This window comes from Dasypus novemcinctus, chromosome 16, assembly GCF_030445035.2.
Source record: "Dasypus novemcinctus isolate mDasNov1 chromosome 16, mDasNov1.1.hap2, whole genome shotgun sequence".
Taxonomy (NCBI): domain Eukaryota; kingdom Metazoa; phylum Chordata; class Mammalia; order Cingulata; family Dasypodidae; genus Dasypus; species Dasypus novemcinctus.
The window spans coordinates 74,832,297-74,851,737 of record NC_080688.1 but is presented as its reverse complement, the minus strand read 5'-3'; the positions used below and the strand labels follow the sequence as shown (position 1 = coordinate 74,851,737).

The 19,441-nt window shown below is 40.9% G+C and overlaps 1 protein-coding gene across 15 annotated transcripts in view; it reads right to left on the bottom strand.

Moving 5' to 3' along the window:
* Window positions 1-19,441, bottom strand: part of NEDD4L (NEDD4 like E3 ubiquitin protein ligase) — a 334,138-nt gene that overhangs the window by 55,982 nt on the left and 258,715 nt on the right. For 9 of the 15 annotated variants that reach the window (XM_004447200.5, XM_058277800.2, XM_071208576.1 and 6 more), the window contains 6 exons: window positions 13,564-13,625; window positions 13,294-13,396; window positions 11,465-11,631; window positions 6,543-6,675; window positions 5,249-5,425; window positions 2,811-2,885 (listed from right to left, as the gene is read on the bottom strand). In XM_004447200.5, coding sequence (XP_004447257.1) covers window positions 2,811-2,885; window positions 5,249-5,425; window positions 6,543-6,675; window positions 11,465-11,631; window positions 13,294-13,396; window positions 13,564-13,625 — 717 coding nt within the window. Of the gene's footprint in view, window positions 1-1,145; window positions 1,206-2,810; window positions 2,886-5,248; window positions 5,426-6,542; window positions 6,676-11,464; window positions 11,632-13,293; window positions 13,397-13,563; window positions 13,626-19,441 lie in introns of all 15 variants that reach the window. The other 6 variants (XM_004447198.5, XM_058277796.2, XM_004447194.5 and 3 more) reach the window with 2 other exon arrangements.

Sequence of the window (19,441 nt, the reverse complement as noted above, 5' to 3'; positions counted from 1 at the left end):
ACCAATAAAATGCAAAAGTAGATGACAAAAAGAGGATGCTCACCAGTACTAAATTCCTATTAAAATTACTTCAAAAAATGATCTCAGGTCCACCTTGCAGCTCTGCTACTACCAGATAAATTACTATGCCAGTTCATTTAGAATTTCTTGAATTCTCGTGGAGGCTGAGCCTGGCTCACCCACCACAATAGCTCGAGACCTTAAATTGTGATTTCTCTTGACTGCCAATTTGATTTTCCTCTGTTCAATGCTAAGTAATAAGTACTAACGCTATAACTGTTTCTTTAAATCATCAACATCCTACAGAAAATCAGCAATTATAGAAGTATTTAAAGTTATTCACCACAAGTAATAAGCAGTTAAAACACAAAGAACAAAGGGGAAACAATAAGGAAATTCTTCAAATAGCTATAGTTCAAAGCATAAAATATAAGCCTGTATTTAGGGTTTAAATAGAAAAAGTAATTAAAATAGATGAATCTAAGTTATGCACAAACATGAATAGTATGCATTATTTAAAATAATGAATAATAAAAATAATACACACTTGGATTAGGGAAACAATTTTTTTCTAGAGCATTTAACTTAATTATCCCCCCACTCCCCCACCTTATACAAACATTTGTTCAGTTCTGTGAGTAGAGCCCCTGGTGGCAGAGAAAGGTCACCATGGGGTCATGCTGGTGATGCAGAAAATCTAATTCAGTGCTAAAAGCATGGGGTGGGAACAGACAAGAGGACAATTTGTACACAATTGGGAATTCAGGTGCACCATCACTTGTGATTCCTCTGGGTTCTCTGATTATCTTTCAACCAAATTTTTCCAACCAAGTTATTCTAACCAAGGAAAGGAAAAGCTGATCATCAGTAAAAATAATGACAGGCAAAAATATCTTTCAAATGGTCAAATTAAACATACTTAAAACTTGGCAATATTCCTAATGAAAACCAAATGGGACTAAAAATTATTTGGTTTTACCTAATACCTCTGAATAACGTGAACATGTTTACAGTAAGAAACATCTGTAGCTGTGTATCACAAAGAAGCTGGTCTTATTTTTAAAAAGGTCTATCTACCATTATATAAAGTATTAAAATCAACCCGCAGAGTTTTGCCATCAATGTCTGATGAAACAGGTCATTACCGTTGACTCCTCACCACCCGTGACAGTTGATGAGCGCGCTCTCCTAGCTGGGGCACTGGGCTGTTAAATGATAATTTACATCAGTAAAATGCACATAGGGAGATGACCCATTGCTTAGTCAATCAGGGGTGCAGTAAGGCAGGGGGCATGAGATGAGGCTCCCTGAAGTCCACCCTATTCAATTAGAGCTGAGCCATCACTGATGACCAGAGGAAAACGGAGCAGGACCCCCCTCAGCCCCCCAGAGGCGGCTCAGGTTGCATCCTGGATTTAGGTAAACAATCAATTGACAACCTCAATAAAGAGAGATGTCTTATTAAAAAAAAAAAAAAAAAAAGGTAAAGAAAAAAGAAAAACAGTATGGTTTTGCCCCTACTGTTATATCATCAGCAGATTCTTAAATCTGCCAAACTCAAAAGTCAAGTAAGAGGCCACTGGTGATCAGTGAGTTGTTTTTTTAACTTGATAGAATATAAGCAAAGAAGAATCATCTGTTTTCAGGAAAGTTAGCTTTTTTGGGGCAATAAAATTGACATGCTTTTGCAAAGGAGAGAAAGTGCCATTAATTCATCAAGGAAAATCACAGGATCATGAGGTTGAAAAGGATCCCACCAGGTTCATTGTAGCTGATTATCACCCTGTTTTGGGGGAGGCCTACACTGAAGCCGTCGGAGAAAAGACTTGCTGGTCAAGTTTTTACCACCTGGCCCCCTTGGTATGAGCCACAACTTAAGCGATTATTTTGATAGCTGAGCTGACTGGTGTGCTCATTAGTTTTTTAAACATTAAAAATGAAACCTAGGCAAACATGAAGATAGGAAAGACACTGTGACTTCAAAAACTCTAAGCCCAGTCTTTTTTTCTTTGTTCCAAATTCATACATAATAATAAAATATTAGTGCAAAAAATGACCAAGGATTTGCAGTAGTAATAGTAAAAAATTGGTAAAGGCCAAACATCGAATGGAGCATGCTGAAACCATGTAATATTTTCATTTCCAAAAGAAGAAATAAATTTATGTAAAATTTCTATGTGTCCACCAAACATCTCCCCAGGCAGTTCAGGTCTGCCTTCCAATTTGAGTATTTATTTACATGTAGGTCCTACATGTAAAAAACCCTTACTTCCACATTTGCTGATATTAAAACAGAGAGGGAGAGTTGGGAACAAATGATAGCCAATTCTTTAGCTAGTAGAGCTGCCTTTAAAGAGAGGGTGCAGAGACTTTCTGGGGTTCAGGGTTGAGGCCATTAGTAAATTAAAAGGAGCATTTGGCTGCCAAACCAGAAGAATTCTTCCTGTTTAACAGGATTCCATATTATTCTCAAAATACAGGTCACTGGAGCAAAACTTAAGAGACTGAATGAAGTTTAAAAAGAGTTGTACCCTTTCAGTCAAGTAGTTGATGTCGAGGAAACATCAGAATTGGTATTCATTTGAGTGAAAAACTAAAGAAATGTAGTTTTTAGCATTTTGGAGATCTCAGTGGCAATAACTCTTGGTATCAGAAATCTACTGTTTTTGGGCAATTTGCTAGGAAATTTTAAAATGTCTCATTTACACGTTGAACGAATTGGCACAGGAAAAACTCCTTCTCAGCAGCCCAGGTGATTTTAAATAAAAGCGGAAAAAGTCAGTTTAGGACTGAAAATTAGTGTAGGTTACCGGTGGAAGATGGGCCTGCTCCGCGACCGCGTCTGTGACACTGCAGGACCGTAGCCTCGAGGAGGGCTCTCTCTGCTGAAGGAGACAGAAGGGAAAGGACAGAGAGCACTAAGAAACATGTTCTTCAAAACACGTTTCAACACTTTAAGAAAGAAAGCACTCAATCCTATTCACTGCTCTTCGTTATTAAGAGGTCATCTTTTCAAGAGCAATGGAACTAATTCTTTAAAGAGTCAAGTTATCTTCCATTAATTCTCAGTGCTCTTAGCAGACTGGACTCTTGATTGGTTCTTGCTTAGAGCCAACGGCCAAAACAGTATTAGGAAGCCAGAACACAAAAGTGCTGATTTAAAAACAGAAATAAGACACCATCGGTCTTGTATTCTGTTTTGGGAAGTTATAAGATACAAATAGAGAAAAAAGGACAGTAAAATTTTTAAGCATTTATTGGATATTATCACACATGACTGAGAACCAGCTGGATTGTGCATCCAGAGGATCTCAAATATAATCCTGCCCTTCTTCTGAAGGATCAAGTATTCATAATTTTAGCTTCTGAGCAGAATTCATGTAGTTTAGAACAGCAACAAGGGAAAATAATGGGGCCAGTCTGAAACAATCTGGTGTGTATTTGTATGAGTTCCCAATAGATCCAATCAGGGGTCAGCAATGGGTCAGGAATGCACAGGAGCCCAGGGGCCATACCAACAGGATCACCCACGGTACAAGTATGCAGCATTTAGTAATTTTTAATATTTTGCAATAATAAGTAAAATGGGAAACAGTCAATGAAAAGACTGGTGGCGATGGGATGCTGTTTCTTTCAATGCAAAAGCACCATTCTTTATTACAGTTCATGGCACTGTCTTTGAGTATACAGTAACCCTGATAAGTTGAAACTGGAGGAGAGTCCCATATTCTTCTGTTTCCTAGACATTCCTCTTCAACAGTTTTTACAAGATGTGGAGAAAACATTCTTAAACTGATACAGTATTGTATGCGGGTCTCAAGGATCTTCCATGCATCTAGAATAAGTAAATGCAGGTAACATTTTTTGAGATGTATGTATCTTAAAAAAAAAATACAATTTTACAAAAATGATGGGGGTGGAGCGGTGGGGAGTGGGTTATATGGGAACCTCTTATGTTTTTTATTGTATCGTTCTTTGTGATCTATTAACTTTAATTTTTTTTAAAGTGTAAAAAAATAGAATAATTAAATGCAGGCGCTCCTTATGCAAATAACTAGAAATGCTAACTTAATATTAATGCTGATGAACATTATGGTTTTTTTTTTTTTTCACTTAGTAGATTCAAGGTGTACAACTGTTATGGTTTTTGCAGTTCCTCCTTTATTTGATAGAATTTGAATATAGGGCTTCATTGCTTATGTTGTTTCCCATAGCAAGTCTTACCAATTCAAATAATGCATACGTGAAACCTATTTTTCCTGTCCTTTTGGTACTAAGTTTTCATCTCAGTGGTGTTTCTCTTTTTGAAAAAGGTTTATAGAGTTTTAATATAAAACATGTTAACTGAGTAATCACTGCAACTCATGTAAATATTGGTTAATGTTGTCTTTCCAAATAAAAACACCATTAGCAGAAGGGGTAACAATTTTCGTTATGAGTGCTACTTGCTTCTGCACTTTATGCAGTCCTCCTGTCATTTATTATTTGATACCATATTATTTTTTCAAGGATGCCATTTTCAGTGACTACCATAATTTAAGTTCAATAAATCTAGATAAATCAAGACTGCATTTGTTTTCAATTCTGTGCATGGGCAAGATTTTTTTCTATGGGCTTTTCTGCACATTTTTGCCTTGTCAAACATGGAAGAGCTGCTACATTTAGGTCTTCAGGGCCGATTCTGCTTTGCACCCCCCTATGAAGCTCCCTGGAAGGAACTTCTCTGATAGGTGAGAACCCAAGTTTAGATTCTACCCCGATATCAGTGGCACATATTCCACATTTCTCAAGGAGTCATACTCTAGGACGTAGGTGATATCTTCTCTTTCTCATTCCAACCAAATGGGTCCTTCAGACATCACACCTCATCAGTGTAATGAGAACAAGAAAGCATGCAGAGTACGACTTAAGGATCCTGGTAAGCCCTAATGTGACACACTGCCTTTGTGACAAAGGTCCCATTTATGAGCTTTTGACTGGGGAAAAGGAATTCTGCAAGGTTAGAACTACAGAAGTTGTGGAATCTTATTTCCCCAAGTTCTTTATAAATCAAGAAAGAGTGGCATGGCTTGGGCTAATTTTGGTATAGCCCTGCTTCTCCTGGGGAAGGAGGGGCTTTGGGACTTGTCAGACTTATCTGGCAGCTAGAAGACCCAAAGTTATTATTTGCATACAAAAGTCTCTTAAAATAACAAAAATCTATAAAAATATTTGCTCAACTTCTCTTTCCAACAAGACCATTACTTACAATCAAAGCACTGAACTGTTCCCCATTGGAATCTGGAGTGATCTGCAGTCTTCTGCTGAGCTCCTCTGACAGCTCCTGAGGACTGGTCCGAGAGACTGGTGAGGCTGGTGGTGGGGGCAGAGCCAGGCTGAGGGATTCCCCAGTGAGATTCACTTCTTCTGAGATCGTCTCCCACGGCTTTCAAGGAATGGAACACTGTGGTGAATGCCGGAACTAGACATCCACCCACACACCCCAACAAAAAACAAGAACCATTATGATTACCATAATTAACATTTACTGAACCCTGGTTATGAGGCACACAATCTTCTCCACAACCACAGGGTTATGACTACTATTCCCAATTAACAGGTGAGGAAGCTGAGGCACAGAGAGTAACTTGCCCAAAGTAATAGAGATAGTAAGGGGAGGGCCAGGACTTGAACCAAGGTAGCCTGGTCTCAGAGGCTGTACTCTTAACCATTTGACAATACCACTTCTCTGGGGAATGGCTAATTTCCAGTACTTGTTAATTAATGCACGGTTAAAAAGTATTCTCGGTTAAAAAGTATATATGATTTTTACAGATTTTTCTTTTACTCTATCTGCGAGTTTTCACAATAAAAGCAGCACAGATGCTGTAAATCATAACTATACACTGAAATAAAGAAACTTCCAATGAATGTAGTAGAGAATCATTCATTCTGCTTTTCCAATTTTGATCTCTGGAACTTTGTGTGAATGATCCTCTTCCTAACGAAATGCCTAAAAAAAATGGATTTCTAGGTAGCAAACAGAGTTGTTAAATATCATAGTAGTTCTGGTACTTGGAAACTGATAGTTTAATTTGCCATTTTTTTCCAGCAACATACCATAAGCATTCAAGGGGAAATTATAAACATCTCTAGTCACCCAAAGTTGTATTTTCTCTGTAATAAATCTCTTTGAACAAATCCCAACAATTCAGTGAAAACTTGTTGATACCCACCCAAGTTACAGGGCACACTCAGTGGCTCAGATGGAATAAACATGCTGCCATTTAATGAGCTACGGTTAGTCCCTGGGGAAAAATGAATTATGAAGTGAAAATACCTTAAGATTTCTTCTACGTTTCTATACTAAAAATAATGTCATTCCCTTTTATGATATAGAGGTTTTATAAGCACTTTCTAAATTAATATCCAAATGGAAGTTATTTAGCTTTGAGAACTTGATCTTTATTTTCTGAGAGAAACAATTATGACATACAATCAACTTGGAAATCCTGGAAAGAAGAAGCTGCACAGAGCATGGAAGCCTCCCAGAGAGTTCATACCTCAGGGACCTCTCCGCCTTCCGTGGACTCTGGCTCCAAATCCTCACTGATGTGTCTGCGGGAGCGGAACCGTCGGTGTGCTGCCTCCTGGTTTATCTGCCGGATGTTGTTGTCAGACTCAGAGGACACATCCCTGGGCAGCGTGGAGGGCAAGGGGGTGTGAGAAGAGGGGAACAGCACTGAGGACTTACCCTCCAACTCCTAACTACTAAAATGATCCTCTTATACTTTTTTTTTTTAAGGTACCAGGGCCAGAGATTGAACCCAGGACCTCAGAAGTGGGAAGCCGGTGCTCAATTACTGAGCCATATCAGCTCCCAAGTTGATTTTATCCTTTGTTTTTGCTTTTAGGAGGCACCAGGAATCAAACCTGGGACCTCCCATGTGGGAAACAGGTGCTCAATTGCTTGAGCCACATCCTCTTCCCCCTTACACTTCTTATTGAAGATGGAAGTAATTTCACTCTATAAAGACTGACCTCACTTGAAAATATTTTAAATCCAAAGGTTATTGAAATGTGGGCCGTGGCTTTTAATTCAGTCAAGGCTGAGCAGCTAACATTTCAGCACTGCATGCTAGATGCTTTCTACATACTCGAATTGTTATAAGTACTTCTCAGAGATTTATATGAATAAGGTTTAGAATATACTATGCCTCCATCTTATATCTTTCAGAAGTACACAAAATTCCTTTATTCTGAGAAGATCAATTGAAAAAACTAAAGGAGCATTCAAAACCAACAAGCTCAAATAATCAGTAATCAGTGTGAACCAGAAATGACCAAAAAGCACAAGAAGCAAGATAACTCTGATTTTGAAATTCCAACCAGGGTTTTTTGTTGTTGTTGTTCTTTCATGATAATATGAAAATGTACACAGTAGGGAAGCTGCTTGAATTTAACTAAGTGAATGAGATGGTCTGTTGAAACTGAATAGGAGTTTAAATGGTCACTAATGGGAAGATGAGTATTTAAAAATATTTCTGAATTGACAAATTAAATGAGAAAAATGATTTTATTGAGGTCAACGAAATAATTTTAAAAATTGCTACTTCAGTATTTTCTTCCATTATTAATCTTGTATATATATTCCTCATTTGACTTTCATGGGAAATATGCAAATGTTGAGAGATAAGAAAAACCATAAAATAACCAAGAAATCAAGTTCAGTGCCAATTAAGATCAGTGTATCAAATCATTTACATTTGAAATACACTAATGACTGTACTGATGACCTGAGTTATCTAGGCATGATTAAATCAGGTGAGGAAAAAACGGAGAGTGTTTTAGAAAAAGTTAATAAAAAAAGTTAAACCAGGTGCTTGAGTTTAAAAAGTTCATCCTCATTTACTCAATGTCATAGTAAGATTTCTTCCCCATTATGCTTTTTTACAAGTGTGGTTTTACACAGAAAAATTTTATAGCTTACATTTAAATAGAAGGAAAAATGTAAATTAGGGGTGTTTTTAAAACCTCCACCAGCCTCGAGAGGGACACCTAAAGTTCCAATGTTCTGAGTCTAGACTTGAACCCGGCTTAGCATGCTAAATCCTGTGCCTCTACTCACTTTCAGAAGTGACTCGTTTTTAGAGTCATTCATTCATTTAAAATATCTTTGCTGAGCTCCTACACTTTGTGCCAGGTACTAGGGGTATGTATACCTGTGGATAAGAAAACATGGCCCCTGCGTACAGAGGACATTTGAATATTGTGTGTGATGGGCCACGAGAAGGCACTTATACTAGACCTGGGGGACAGAAGAGGCAGGGCTCCCCAGAGGACAGCAAAAAGCAAGCCAGGGAAAGGGACATGTTCTAGAAGTTTCTTTGGTGGGGTAGGGAGTAGGGAGGTGGAGAGGTGCAGAGGGCACTAATGCATTCATAGGGCCCAGAAATAAGAAAAAGAAAAGGAATGTGAAAGTAGTTAAGTATGAGTGGGCCATACACAAACTATACCCATAGACTCGACTGTGGGTGGCAAGTCTGGTGAGAGACAAGGGTGGAGAGGGACCCTGAAGACAAGAGGAAGTCAGTGAAGATTTCTAAGTGCACTGGGGTTTGGGGAACAAGACTAGAGGAAGGCCAAGCCACTGCAGCCAACTAGACAGAAGCGGAGAGTCCCTAGAATAATCTTAACTCTTTGCTTAGCACATGGCAATCACTATTCTTAAGCAATCACTATTCTATTTCTTCAGATACAGCCATTTGATAAAAGCACGTGGCAATCACTATTTGATTTCTGCAGGTACAGCCATTTAATAAAAGGCACTTCTTTACAATGGCAATTTTTCTTCTTTCAAAGTGTGCCAAAGCATTCTGTGAAAGCTGGAGTGTGAAAAAAATTATTTTTGAATGAGAAAACTTCTTAAAAATAATTTTGGGGGGCCTGAGAGCTCTGGCCAAACCAAAAAAAGTTAAGGAGAAAGGCCCTCAGACCCTCAAACCCCTCGGATGGGATGAGATTTATTGTGGAAAACAATTTTTTTTCCTCCATGCTTTCGATAGGGAGGCACTTTTCTAATTTCTCTCAGTGTTCTGCTAACGTCCTTCTTGGCTCAACCTCTTTGACAGGGTTGCCATGCCACTAACTTCCCCCTCAACTACATGTGAACTACAACTGGGATTAAGAACTGCATTTTTTCCTTGTGGGTTCTGGACAGCTGATGAGCCAAGCATTATACAAGTTATATCTTTTGTTTCTGTGTGGTTCTTGGGGACACGACTGTCAACAATGGTACATTTAAAAAATATAAGACTTTTCTCAGGAACTCCCTAATAAGAGTTTCACAACTCTGTGCAGTAGAGAAAATAGCAATTATCCCCATTTGTCCCCCCAAAACAGCCTTTAATATGCCTGACAATTAATTACTAATAAAGTTGAAAGTTTTTCCCACATATACACTAGCTCTGATCTCTTCCTTCGGGGGTTGCTACTGGTCATTTTTTTTTCCATGGTTCTGAGACACTCTGACTCCTGTTTGAATGTACATTTCAGATACATCTTTCCTTAGTTGTTTAGCAAAGTTAGAGAACAGCACTTTAACTGAGGTTACTGCTGCTAAGATTCTTCTTCTAATCACATGTAACCAAGCCCAAAGGATGCCCAAAGTCATTTTCACTACAAATAGTAATTAAATGGCTTACAGTAGTTTTTATAGCTAAGGGTATCAACAGAAGAGTGTGAAAAGATAAAATAAGCAACAATAAATAAGTTTTAAAGAAGGATGGACCAAACCATTTCCATTTTATTTCAATGGAAAAAATATGACAACAAAGAAGGGTTCAGCATCGCCTGGGTCTTCTGGTATTTATGCTGTCCTTCAGATGCCTGCTAGGGAGCAAGGAGCTGATGGCCCAGGCTGGGCCGTCTAAGCAGACTGGGGACAACTGGTATTCACAGGAACTCATGTGAGCACCGAGGGACAGTCAGCTATTCGCTGCTGCAGATGCAGCAAGCTTTATCTCTAAACCAAAGAAAACCCGTACCAGGCCCCTCGACGACCTTCCCTACGCAGTGAGTCATATGCAGAGTACCTGCAATTTTTGAACATAAAATGGTTATCAAGAACATCATCCGGGAAGTGGATGTGACTCAATGGATGGAGCATCCACCTACCACACGGGAGGTCCAGGGTTCAAACCCCAGGCCTCCTTGACCCGTGTGGAGCTGGCCCACATGCAGTCCTGATGCATACAAGGAGTGCTGTACCATGCAGGGGTGTCCCCCGCATAGGGGACCCCCATGCGCAAGGAGTGCACCCCTCAAGGAGAGTCACCCTGTGCAAAAAAAGCACAGCTTGCCCAGGAGTGGTGCTATACACACGGAGAGCTGACCCAACAAAAAGAGACAGAGAGTCCCTGTGCCGCTGACAAGAATACAAGTGGACACAGAAGAACACACAGTGAATGAACACAGAGGGTAGACAACTGGGGGAGGGGGGTGGGCAGGGGAGGGAAATTTTTTTTAAAATCTTTAAAAAAAAAAACACAGAACATCATCCATCATATTGCTAATGCCACTTGTTTAAAGGACACCATTAGCAAATTTCTTTCAGACTCTAGTTTGAAGAAAACATACCTCATCTAATATATTTGCTCACAGTACATACTGAAAACTATAATTGTTAGTTACCTCCTTGTTTTGGCTGCTAGGAAGCTCATGATTTCTAGGATAGTTTCACACGTTGCGTTTGCCTTTTATTGTATATTAAATGGCTTTACGTCTTGCCATATGCCATATGTTGATTTAACAAGTTGCTTCATATCCTTCTTTATGGTAGTTGAGGTTTTACTAGCATTTATTTGCTATCTCCAAACTAAAAATTGCTGTGTGAACAAAGCAGTAATCAGTTCACAGCATCCCCGAGGCTGGTAAGGGATTAGAATAAACAATAATTACCAATTCTGACTTTGCAACCCTCGCATGTGTTTCTAATTATATCAAGGTGGTGATGTAAAAAATTCTCAGAAAGGGAAAAAAAAGTTTTTGAGAGGGTTTCCAGGTCAAATAATTAAAGGGAATAAAAAATTAAAAATTAAAGGAAGCAGAAAACTGCTAAGCCAATTTTCTTGCTGTTTTCCACTCTGAGTCAGGCAAGAGAGGAAGCTAAAGAAGAAACAATATCAGCTAACATGGGATAAATCTAGGAAAAATACCCCTGCTTTCTATTTCTAGTTCATAAGTCTACAGAAGACATATAAAATAAATCATCACTCCTTTCATATTTTAAGTAGCAGGATGTGATACAGAGCAAGAACTTCCTTAGCACACACTGATTCTGACTGGCTCCCATGCTGTCAATGAAGAGGGATCTCCTACACAACCACATCCTTCAACTGACCTCAGATTTCCCACCTGGCCGCTGCCCGTGTGCCCCCAAGCCAGCAGAGCATGGCACCCACTGCTGACCACGTAGACGACTTACATTAAGCTGGGGCGGTGCCACTGCGTAGTCCTGTTGTTGTGGTTGACGTAGTAAGTGCGGCCTAAGTTGTCCACTTTTTCTTCCCACCCAGGGGGTAGGGGGGGAGGCGGAAGCTCCTCCTGGTGCTGAGAGGCCGAGTCATTGGAGTCAACAACTTCCCACCCATGCTGTGGAATAAAATTAAATGGATGCAGACACAGATTCTTAGGAGGCAAAAAAAAAAAAAAAAAGACAAAGCCAAGACACTCTGCACCTTTCTTCCTTGCTCCTTTGTACCTTAGCTCGTGCAGGTTTCATGTGCTACACTTAAACTGACACCTCCTCTCCCCCAAAGCAAAAATCTAGGCTAGAAATTTCAAAAATATTTTGAGCAACTACTGATTAACTGCACTGCCTTCTAAGAGGACTACACCCAGGGAGCAAGTAGACTTGGATACAGCCTGTCGAGTTACCTAGTCAGTCACGTTAATCCTCTTTTCCTATGTCCTATTTGCAATTTTGACTTGAAAGCCTCTGGGCCCGTGCGAAGCAGTGCCACTGCAGTACATGTGTTCTGTGACAGTTGCTGTCTTTTCAGCATCTACATCAGGTAAAAGGGAGCTGGGAAGATTAGTCACATTGTGCATGGCAGTGTGTGGGGGGCTGTGACCAGGAGGCACAGGGCTCCACGAATCCTTAGGGAGGATGGCCCTGAGCTGGCTTCTGGAGGAGGCAAAGACCCCCATCTACTGCACTCTTGGGAGCTGGATGATGTGGGGAAGCTGCTGCCTTCTACTTATGCCCTCCACTCTTGTGACCTCACATAAACAGACTTCATACTAAGCAGTGAGAGCTACATTTTGCAATGCATATTTTAGGCATTAAGTATTTCTTTCCTAATATCCCCTAGTAAAGTCACTGGAAAATTAAGTAATTCATTGGTTACTTGGTTACTGCAGTTGGAAGGATAGAAGTGTGTAAAAAATTACTTGGATTGGAGATAAATATCTGTTGCTGTGCTTACGAAATTTTAACATTCACAAGGGCTTACCACCCACTTCCTCCCCTTCACAGAAAGATGAAAGTCCACACATGAAATGCTGCCTGGAAATATGACCTCTTGGTCTGAGGGGGGTTTGGCTAATGTGCCCACAACACATCGTTCACACATCACGTACATAAGACAGCTGCAAACAGATGTGGAACTAAGCCATAGAGAGGCCTGTGCAACGGACATTTTCAGAATATGAGAATCTGTCTAACAAAACAGTGTTGACTAAGGTTGAGGAGTGAGCAGGGTCAATGGGACCCACGGTATCGGAAGGCGACTAGAATGTTAAAAGGCAACTTTGTCAAGGAGGCAAAAAAGAAAATTCCCCCCGGACAGCGAATCCCCAACTGGCATTTCTGGAGGAGGGCTTTTTCAATGCACGCTATCACCTGTGTGCCAAAGGAAGAAGGAACTTGGGAAAGATGTTCCAATACTTTTATCCACTTTGAGGCAATTCCAAGTGTTAAATGGAAAGCCCAAGGCAGTAACAGAATTGAGTGTGTGAGGAGAATTGTACAGAGGGGTGTGGCTCTCAGTGCATACAGCATTTTAAGGAGGGAAACCGAAGGAGGGACCTCTTCAATTAGTCATGCTGCAATATAAAATGTTTTCTCTTTACTAAAATTTACTAAAATAAGTGACTATTAGATTATCAAAGACACAGAGTCACTGCACGTTTTCCTATATATAAAGCTTTTTAGATTTTTATTTCTGTAAATTACAAAGTCTCAAAGTCTCAGAATAAAATATTACTATGATTTTAGGAAAACAGATGAAGCCCTGAAGCTCTGCAGCTTACCTCCATGTCATCCCTCTGTTCACTGTTTTCCTCATCTTGACCACCGTTTTTTGGCATATAAGCCATTTTCAATCGCAGAAATCCCTTAACTCGAGATTTGTGACTGCAAAATGAAGGAAAATTGGTTATAAAGGATATGACTTGGCAACTTCTTTAATATTTACAGTGACTGTTTTGTGAGAAGAAATGGAATCTTCCTTAGAGAAAACCAACAGCTAAAACACATAGGCCCCCCCCACACACACATACATACACTCCCTCAGGCCTCACCTTCTTGGTCTGAGGAGAAAATCCTTAAATGTATAGGGGCGCTCCATGGTTGGATCTTCTGTCTATGGGAAGAAAAAGTCAATTAAGTTTCAGTACGCCTTTTGAACTTTAGACACACCAAACTGGATTACACGGAATACATTTTAGAACACCGCCACTATGAAAACAGAGTTTCTTCTAAATACTGGTTCCACAACCACAATTAATGGAACAATTGATAGGCCACGGAACTTCATTCCAGATCCACTAGATGTCACTAACAACACCAGTTTCTAGGAGCCAATCCTGCCATAGACAAATGACAAAATTATAGTCGTCACTGCCAACTGTAATTTCTAACTGCAGGGTGCAGGCCTCAAATCCACGAGCTGATTAACTTCTCAGACCCCATGGCCACCGGTGACTTTTATCCCTGTGATTCAAGAAAGTGAACAGGAAAATATTCAGAATCTAATCTTTGAAAGCTACTTTATTGTTAACATGAAAGGATCACGTTCTCAGTCTAAGAGAACCGAACAGTCACCTAAGGCACCATCCTAGGCAGTCAATTAACCTTTTGCTAGTGCTTATTTTGCGAAGCTGTGAATGCAAATGTGATCTTCGCTTATAAAGGAATCCGTATTCTTGTTATGGTGGAAAGTCGGCCTAACCAATCAGGAAAATGGACAAATAAATGCTAATATATCATTAACTTAAAACACTTTATTTTGTAAACCTCAAATACTAGACCCCTCAATTAAACACAACTTAAAATATTTACTTTTGTAGATAGAGGGACAAACCACAGCACAATGATTTGTTATATCGGTGTGTGTGAATGTTTATTATATGTGAAATGCTAATGGTTCTGTCGTTCCCTACTTTGATAGCTTCCTATTGCTCTTATAATTAAATGAAAATCCTTTCCTTTGGCCCATATGGTAAAAATGATCTGCTCTTAATTATCTTTAAGCTCACTATGAGTCATCTCTCCATTCACTCCTGACACTCTGGCCATCCCGGCTCCATTTGTCCTGTGAGCGCACACCTTACCTCACCCTGCCACGGGGTGTAACAACAGCAGTTCCTGCGGCCTTCTCCCAGGTCACATTCTCAGAGACCTCATCCCAAGTCACCATCCCTGGTCTACTCTCAGCCCCTCCATCACAGCACTCTTCCTCATCTTCCCGTTATCACCATGTGAAACGGCCTCATTCATTCATTGGCCAGTTTCTTATCCAGAACGTAAGTCCATGGGAGTAGAGATCAGGGTGTGCTCACCATCACTTGGCACAAAGTTGGGACTTGTGTAAGTAGGTGACTAATTAATCTGAATCTCTACTAAACTACAAAGGCCCCTCAAATCACTATCACTGAAGAAAGTCAATTATATTCTCTAGACCATGTGTTCTTAACCTTTTTTGTTCCACAGATCCTTTTGCCAGTCAGGTGAAAACCAGGGACCCCCCCCCCTTACTAAGTCCACACTATACTGTGTATTATTTAATAAATATGTCACACCTGCACCAACATATGCCCACAAGAATGATGATTTCTGGATTTCAATTTAAGCTCACAGACTCCTTGTTAAGAACCCCTGCTCTAGAATGTCCTAAGGCGTAACCCTGGACATTTTAGAAATATTTTATACAAAAAAATAGAACATTTACTAACCGAGTATACTGTAACTGGTATTCCTTTCTTCTTTCATTTATTCAACCAACAATTATTATAGTGCAACAGCATGTGAAAGGCATATGGAAACAAGCGTACTTGCCCTCAGAGCTACAGCCATGTGAGAGGGGCCGCAGGGCAAGTTCATCCACACACACAGGCCACATTCTGTGAAACTCGAGGTGGACTTGGGCATAATAATGGTTATTATACTGACTTGGGTATAATAATGGTTTTGGATGGGTGGTCCAATCTGAGATGAATCTTTGAAAGAATGGAAAGGTTTTGAAAGGTGTAGAACCAGGGGGGTGGAGGTGGGAAGGCTAATTCCAGGTCAGGTAACCAAAAAGCATGGGATCACTAGTGCGCAGGAGAAGCCAAGCGCAGGAGAGCAGAGAGCCACAGAGCTCAGAGGCCTCCAGGAAGGAACCTGTCCACACGCTCTGTTGTATGAATGACAAACAGATCGAGAGGCAGCTCTCCTAGGTCTGTACCCTGGCTTTGTCAACTTACAGAGCCTGTGGTCAAAGGGAAGTTAGTCATTTGTCTGTGCCTCACTATCCTCATCTATAAAATGGGGCAGTTGTGAGGATTAAATGAATCGACACAGACATACACACAGTCCTCACAAGAGTACCTGGCAAGGCTAACAAATGTTAAGTCCTTATCACCATTCATCATTGGCCGATACCACATTTTCAGGTCACTTGTGACTACTGCCAACTTAACGCCATATGATAAAAGGCAAGGCATTAAAAACGAACATTCGCCTCTGTGGACGTTCTCAGCCTGAGCAAGAAGAGGATCTTTTCGACAACTGTAAAATCCTTCTTGGTGTTACACAGGGTCCAACCTGATCATATTCCCTGGAAAAAAGCCCAAGTGGAGCCCCCCCAGGATGGCACTGAGTGTGTCCTGGTGGAAAGCCACCGCCCACAGGCTGATGCTAAGGGGATGGCTGGCCCAAATGGATGAGGCTGCCTCATGGCCCAGGGGCATGGGCACTCAAAGAGAAACCTGGATACATAGCACTTTCATTTTACAGGGACTAACTGCTTTCAGCAGAGCTGCTGTCACTATGACACACAGAGAAAGACTTGTGGGTCAAAAGAAGGGGAGAGACTATACCAGGACCCTAGACTCAAAATGTGGGTGATCTGAGAAGCCCCTCAGCTGAGCTGGTCCCCCGTGGCCTTGACCATATCCCAGGTAAATGCTGATGCTGGAGAGCCAGGTTCTGGCCCAGCAAGGCTACTGACCATCTCTGGGCAAGTCACCCTCTCTCCCCAGATCCAGGCTTCCTCATCTGTAAAATAAGGAGTGGGAAAATGGGCTCTGAGACCCTTCTGCAGGTGTGAGAGGGAACTGTCACCCTGCAAGAAGCTGTACACATGAGGAGCAAGAGGCACTCGACCAAAATGCGAAGTCCACGGATGATTCAGGGGAAACGGGAAGGATGACAGTTTTTAAAGTAACTACCTCTGCCCTCATGTACTTCCCACCAAGGCTGAGGCTTTGCAGCTGGGCAGTGGTGGGTCAGCTGAGGTGCTAAGGGATGGGGAGAGGCAATGACCAAAGGAGGAAGACAACTCCCAGAGGTGCACCAGGTGAACGCCTGCCAGAACCTTCATTCTGTCCTTAATACAGGTTTTGGAGTTACTTCTGTCCCCTAAATAACTAGCAGATATAAATTATAAAATACTGCATGAACTTTTAGGCAATGGTGCACTGAATCTAACACACAAATGTAGAACTGGTAAAGAAGCCAACAATAATAATACAGATAAGTTTACTCTTGATGTCCCAACTTAAAAAGAGACAAAAAAAGCAGCTGTGTTTTAACTCTCGTACAGTCATCAGGCTGGAAGGGCCACAACCACTTTCCCAAATTAGTCTTGTCTTCTCCAATGCCTCTAGCGCTTCATGCTGCCAGAATCACCTACGTAACATGGTACGTCAGCATGGTCACTGGTGCTGATGCTTGGTGAATTCTGAGCAATAGCCAAGCTGTGTCACAAACCTGGACGGGAACTTGCTACCATGTACCATAGGTGAATGCCCTCGTTTTACAGGTGAGAAATCAGAGGCCCAAAGAGGAATGCTAACATCAGGTGACCCAGCTAATTAGCATCAGAGCAGCCAACTCACCTGTCTCCCAGACCAGAGTCCACAATTTCCTACAAATACCCATTTATTAAAGCTGGACCCTTGGAGACTTCTATTAATAATAACATGAATTTACATTTTGTTAAATTCTTTGTATTCTTTGACCTGCCAAGAGAGTCAACCTACTAACCCTATGTGCTTTCCCTGAGGCCCCCTTCTTTTATTTCTCAAAAATAAACAGGAAAAGAAATACTAAGGACAAGCAGCAAATGTGGAATAGAGGCGAAAGAAACAGATCTCTACTCTTCCAGACCCCTTGAGTCCTATTTCCTATTCATTTTTTCCATAAATAAACCTGGGAGAACTGAGTGCGAGGGCCAAGAATAAAAATGAATCATAATTCTAAAGTTATTTTCTTTCATCTGGAAGCAGCTGATAAATACAAAGCACTGAGGAATTCGTGATCAAAGAGGGTAAAAAGAAGTTTATATTCTCTCTCATTATCACTTTTTATTCTTTTCTGCTCATGGAAATTGCAGCCAGGCACTGGCCTCCTCTAGCCACTGAAGATGATAATTAAGGTAGTGGCTTTCTCCCATGTGCAGAGGGCACCCCAGCTTCAAATGACCCTCTCCCTGCTCACCTCTCCGTTCCAAGCTGCTTCCTCTGACTCATCTTACTGGCAGAACTCCAACTCAGAACTCAGACAGCGGCCCTCAAGGCCCAGCAGGGCCCTGAATTAATTAACCCAGGCGCCCAACATTTGGCTGTGGACTGAGTAGCCTCACAGGCCAGATTCAAGATGCCAAAGTGCGTGTAACTCAGCATGCTCCTGAGGAACAGTCTGCTCCCAGGGAAGTTCACCAAGAGGTAGGGACACTCTTACCCTCCAATCTCTCTCGTAGGCTTCCTTGGGCCAAGGAATCTATAACTGCAAATGAGGGACAGTAGGGGGAGCCATTCCTAAGAATTTAAAGCTTTACGTTGCAAACACCAATGTCCATTGACAACTGCACCAACAGGTCTCTATAAGTTCAGTAAGGGAAGGTTTCAGCCAACATCAATTGCTAGTCTAAAATAGTTCTTAAAAACGCATATTAAAAAACCCCACAAGGAAGCAGATGTGGCTCTAGTAACTGGGTTCCCATCTAACATATAGGAGGTCCAGGGTTCGACGCCCAGGGTCTCCTGGTGAAGGGAAGCTGGCCCGTGTGGCGAGCTGGCTCATGCAGAGTGCTGGCCTGTGCTGAGTGCTGCCCCACGCAGGAGTGCTGGCCCACCGGAAAGCTGGAGCAGCAAGATGATGCAACAAAAGAAAGAGACACAGAGGAGAGAGAATAAAAGATGCAGCAGGTCAGGGAGCTGAGCTGGTGCAAGAGAATGACTGCCTCTCTCCCACTCTGGAAGGTTCCAGGATTGGTTCTCAGAGCCACTAATGAGAACACAAGCAGACACAGAAGAACACACAGCGAATGGACAGAGAGAGCAGACAATGGAGGGAGGGGGGGAGAAAAAAATAAAATAAATCTTAAAAAAAAAAACCCAAATAGAGTATTTAAATTACTTAAGCTCATTTCCTAGTAATTGTAAGAGATTACACTCTTTGGTTCTGTTGTTTTGAAATCTTCTTCATTAAATTCCTGGTTATTCTCTAAAATATCTACTCTGGAAAATCAGAGAGAGTAAACAAAAGTTAGACATGATTTTTTTCCTAAGTACTTCATTCATAATTGCTGAAACTCAATAGGACCTGATTATTAAGTTAGAAATAGCTTATGAAAGAATAACAATTAAATTGCCACTAGAGGAGAGAAATACAAAATATAAAAAGGAGCTTATTTCCCTTTGGAATGAGGGCCGGACCAAAAGATGATTTAGGAAAAAACAGTTTCATTCAATGTTGGCAACCTCTGTAGCTCAGAATCAAAACATAATTTTTTTCTTTTTTAAAGGAATAAATGTTTATGTATCTTAAGGCAAGAAGATAAAGCCACAACCCTGGTTTAAAACACCTTGTAATAAAAAAGTGCATCTAAATGTCAATGGAGATACAGGCAATTATATATTTTGCTAATACAGATTTTAAAAATAGTAACAAAAATTATTTCTCTTCATCTTA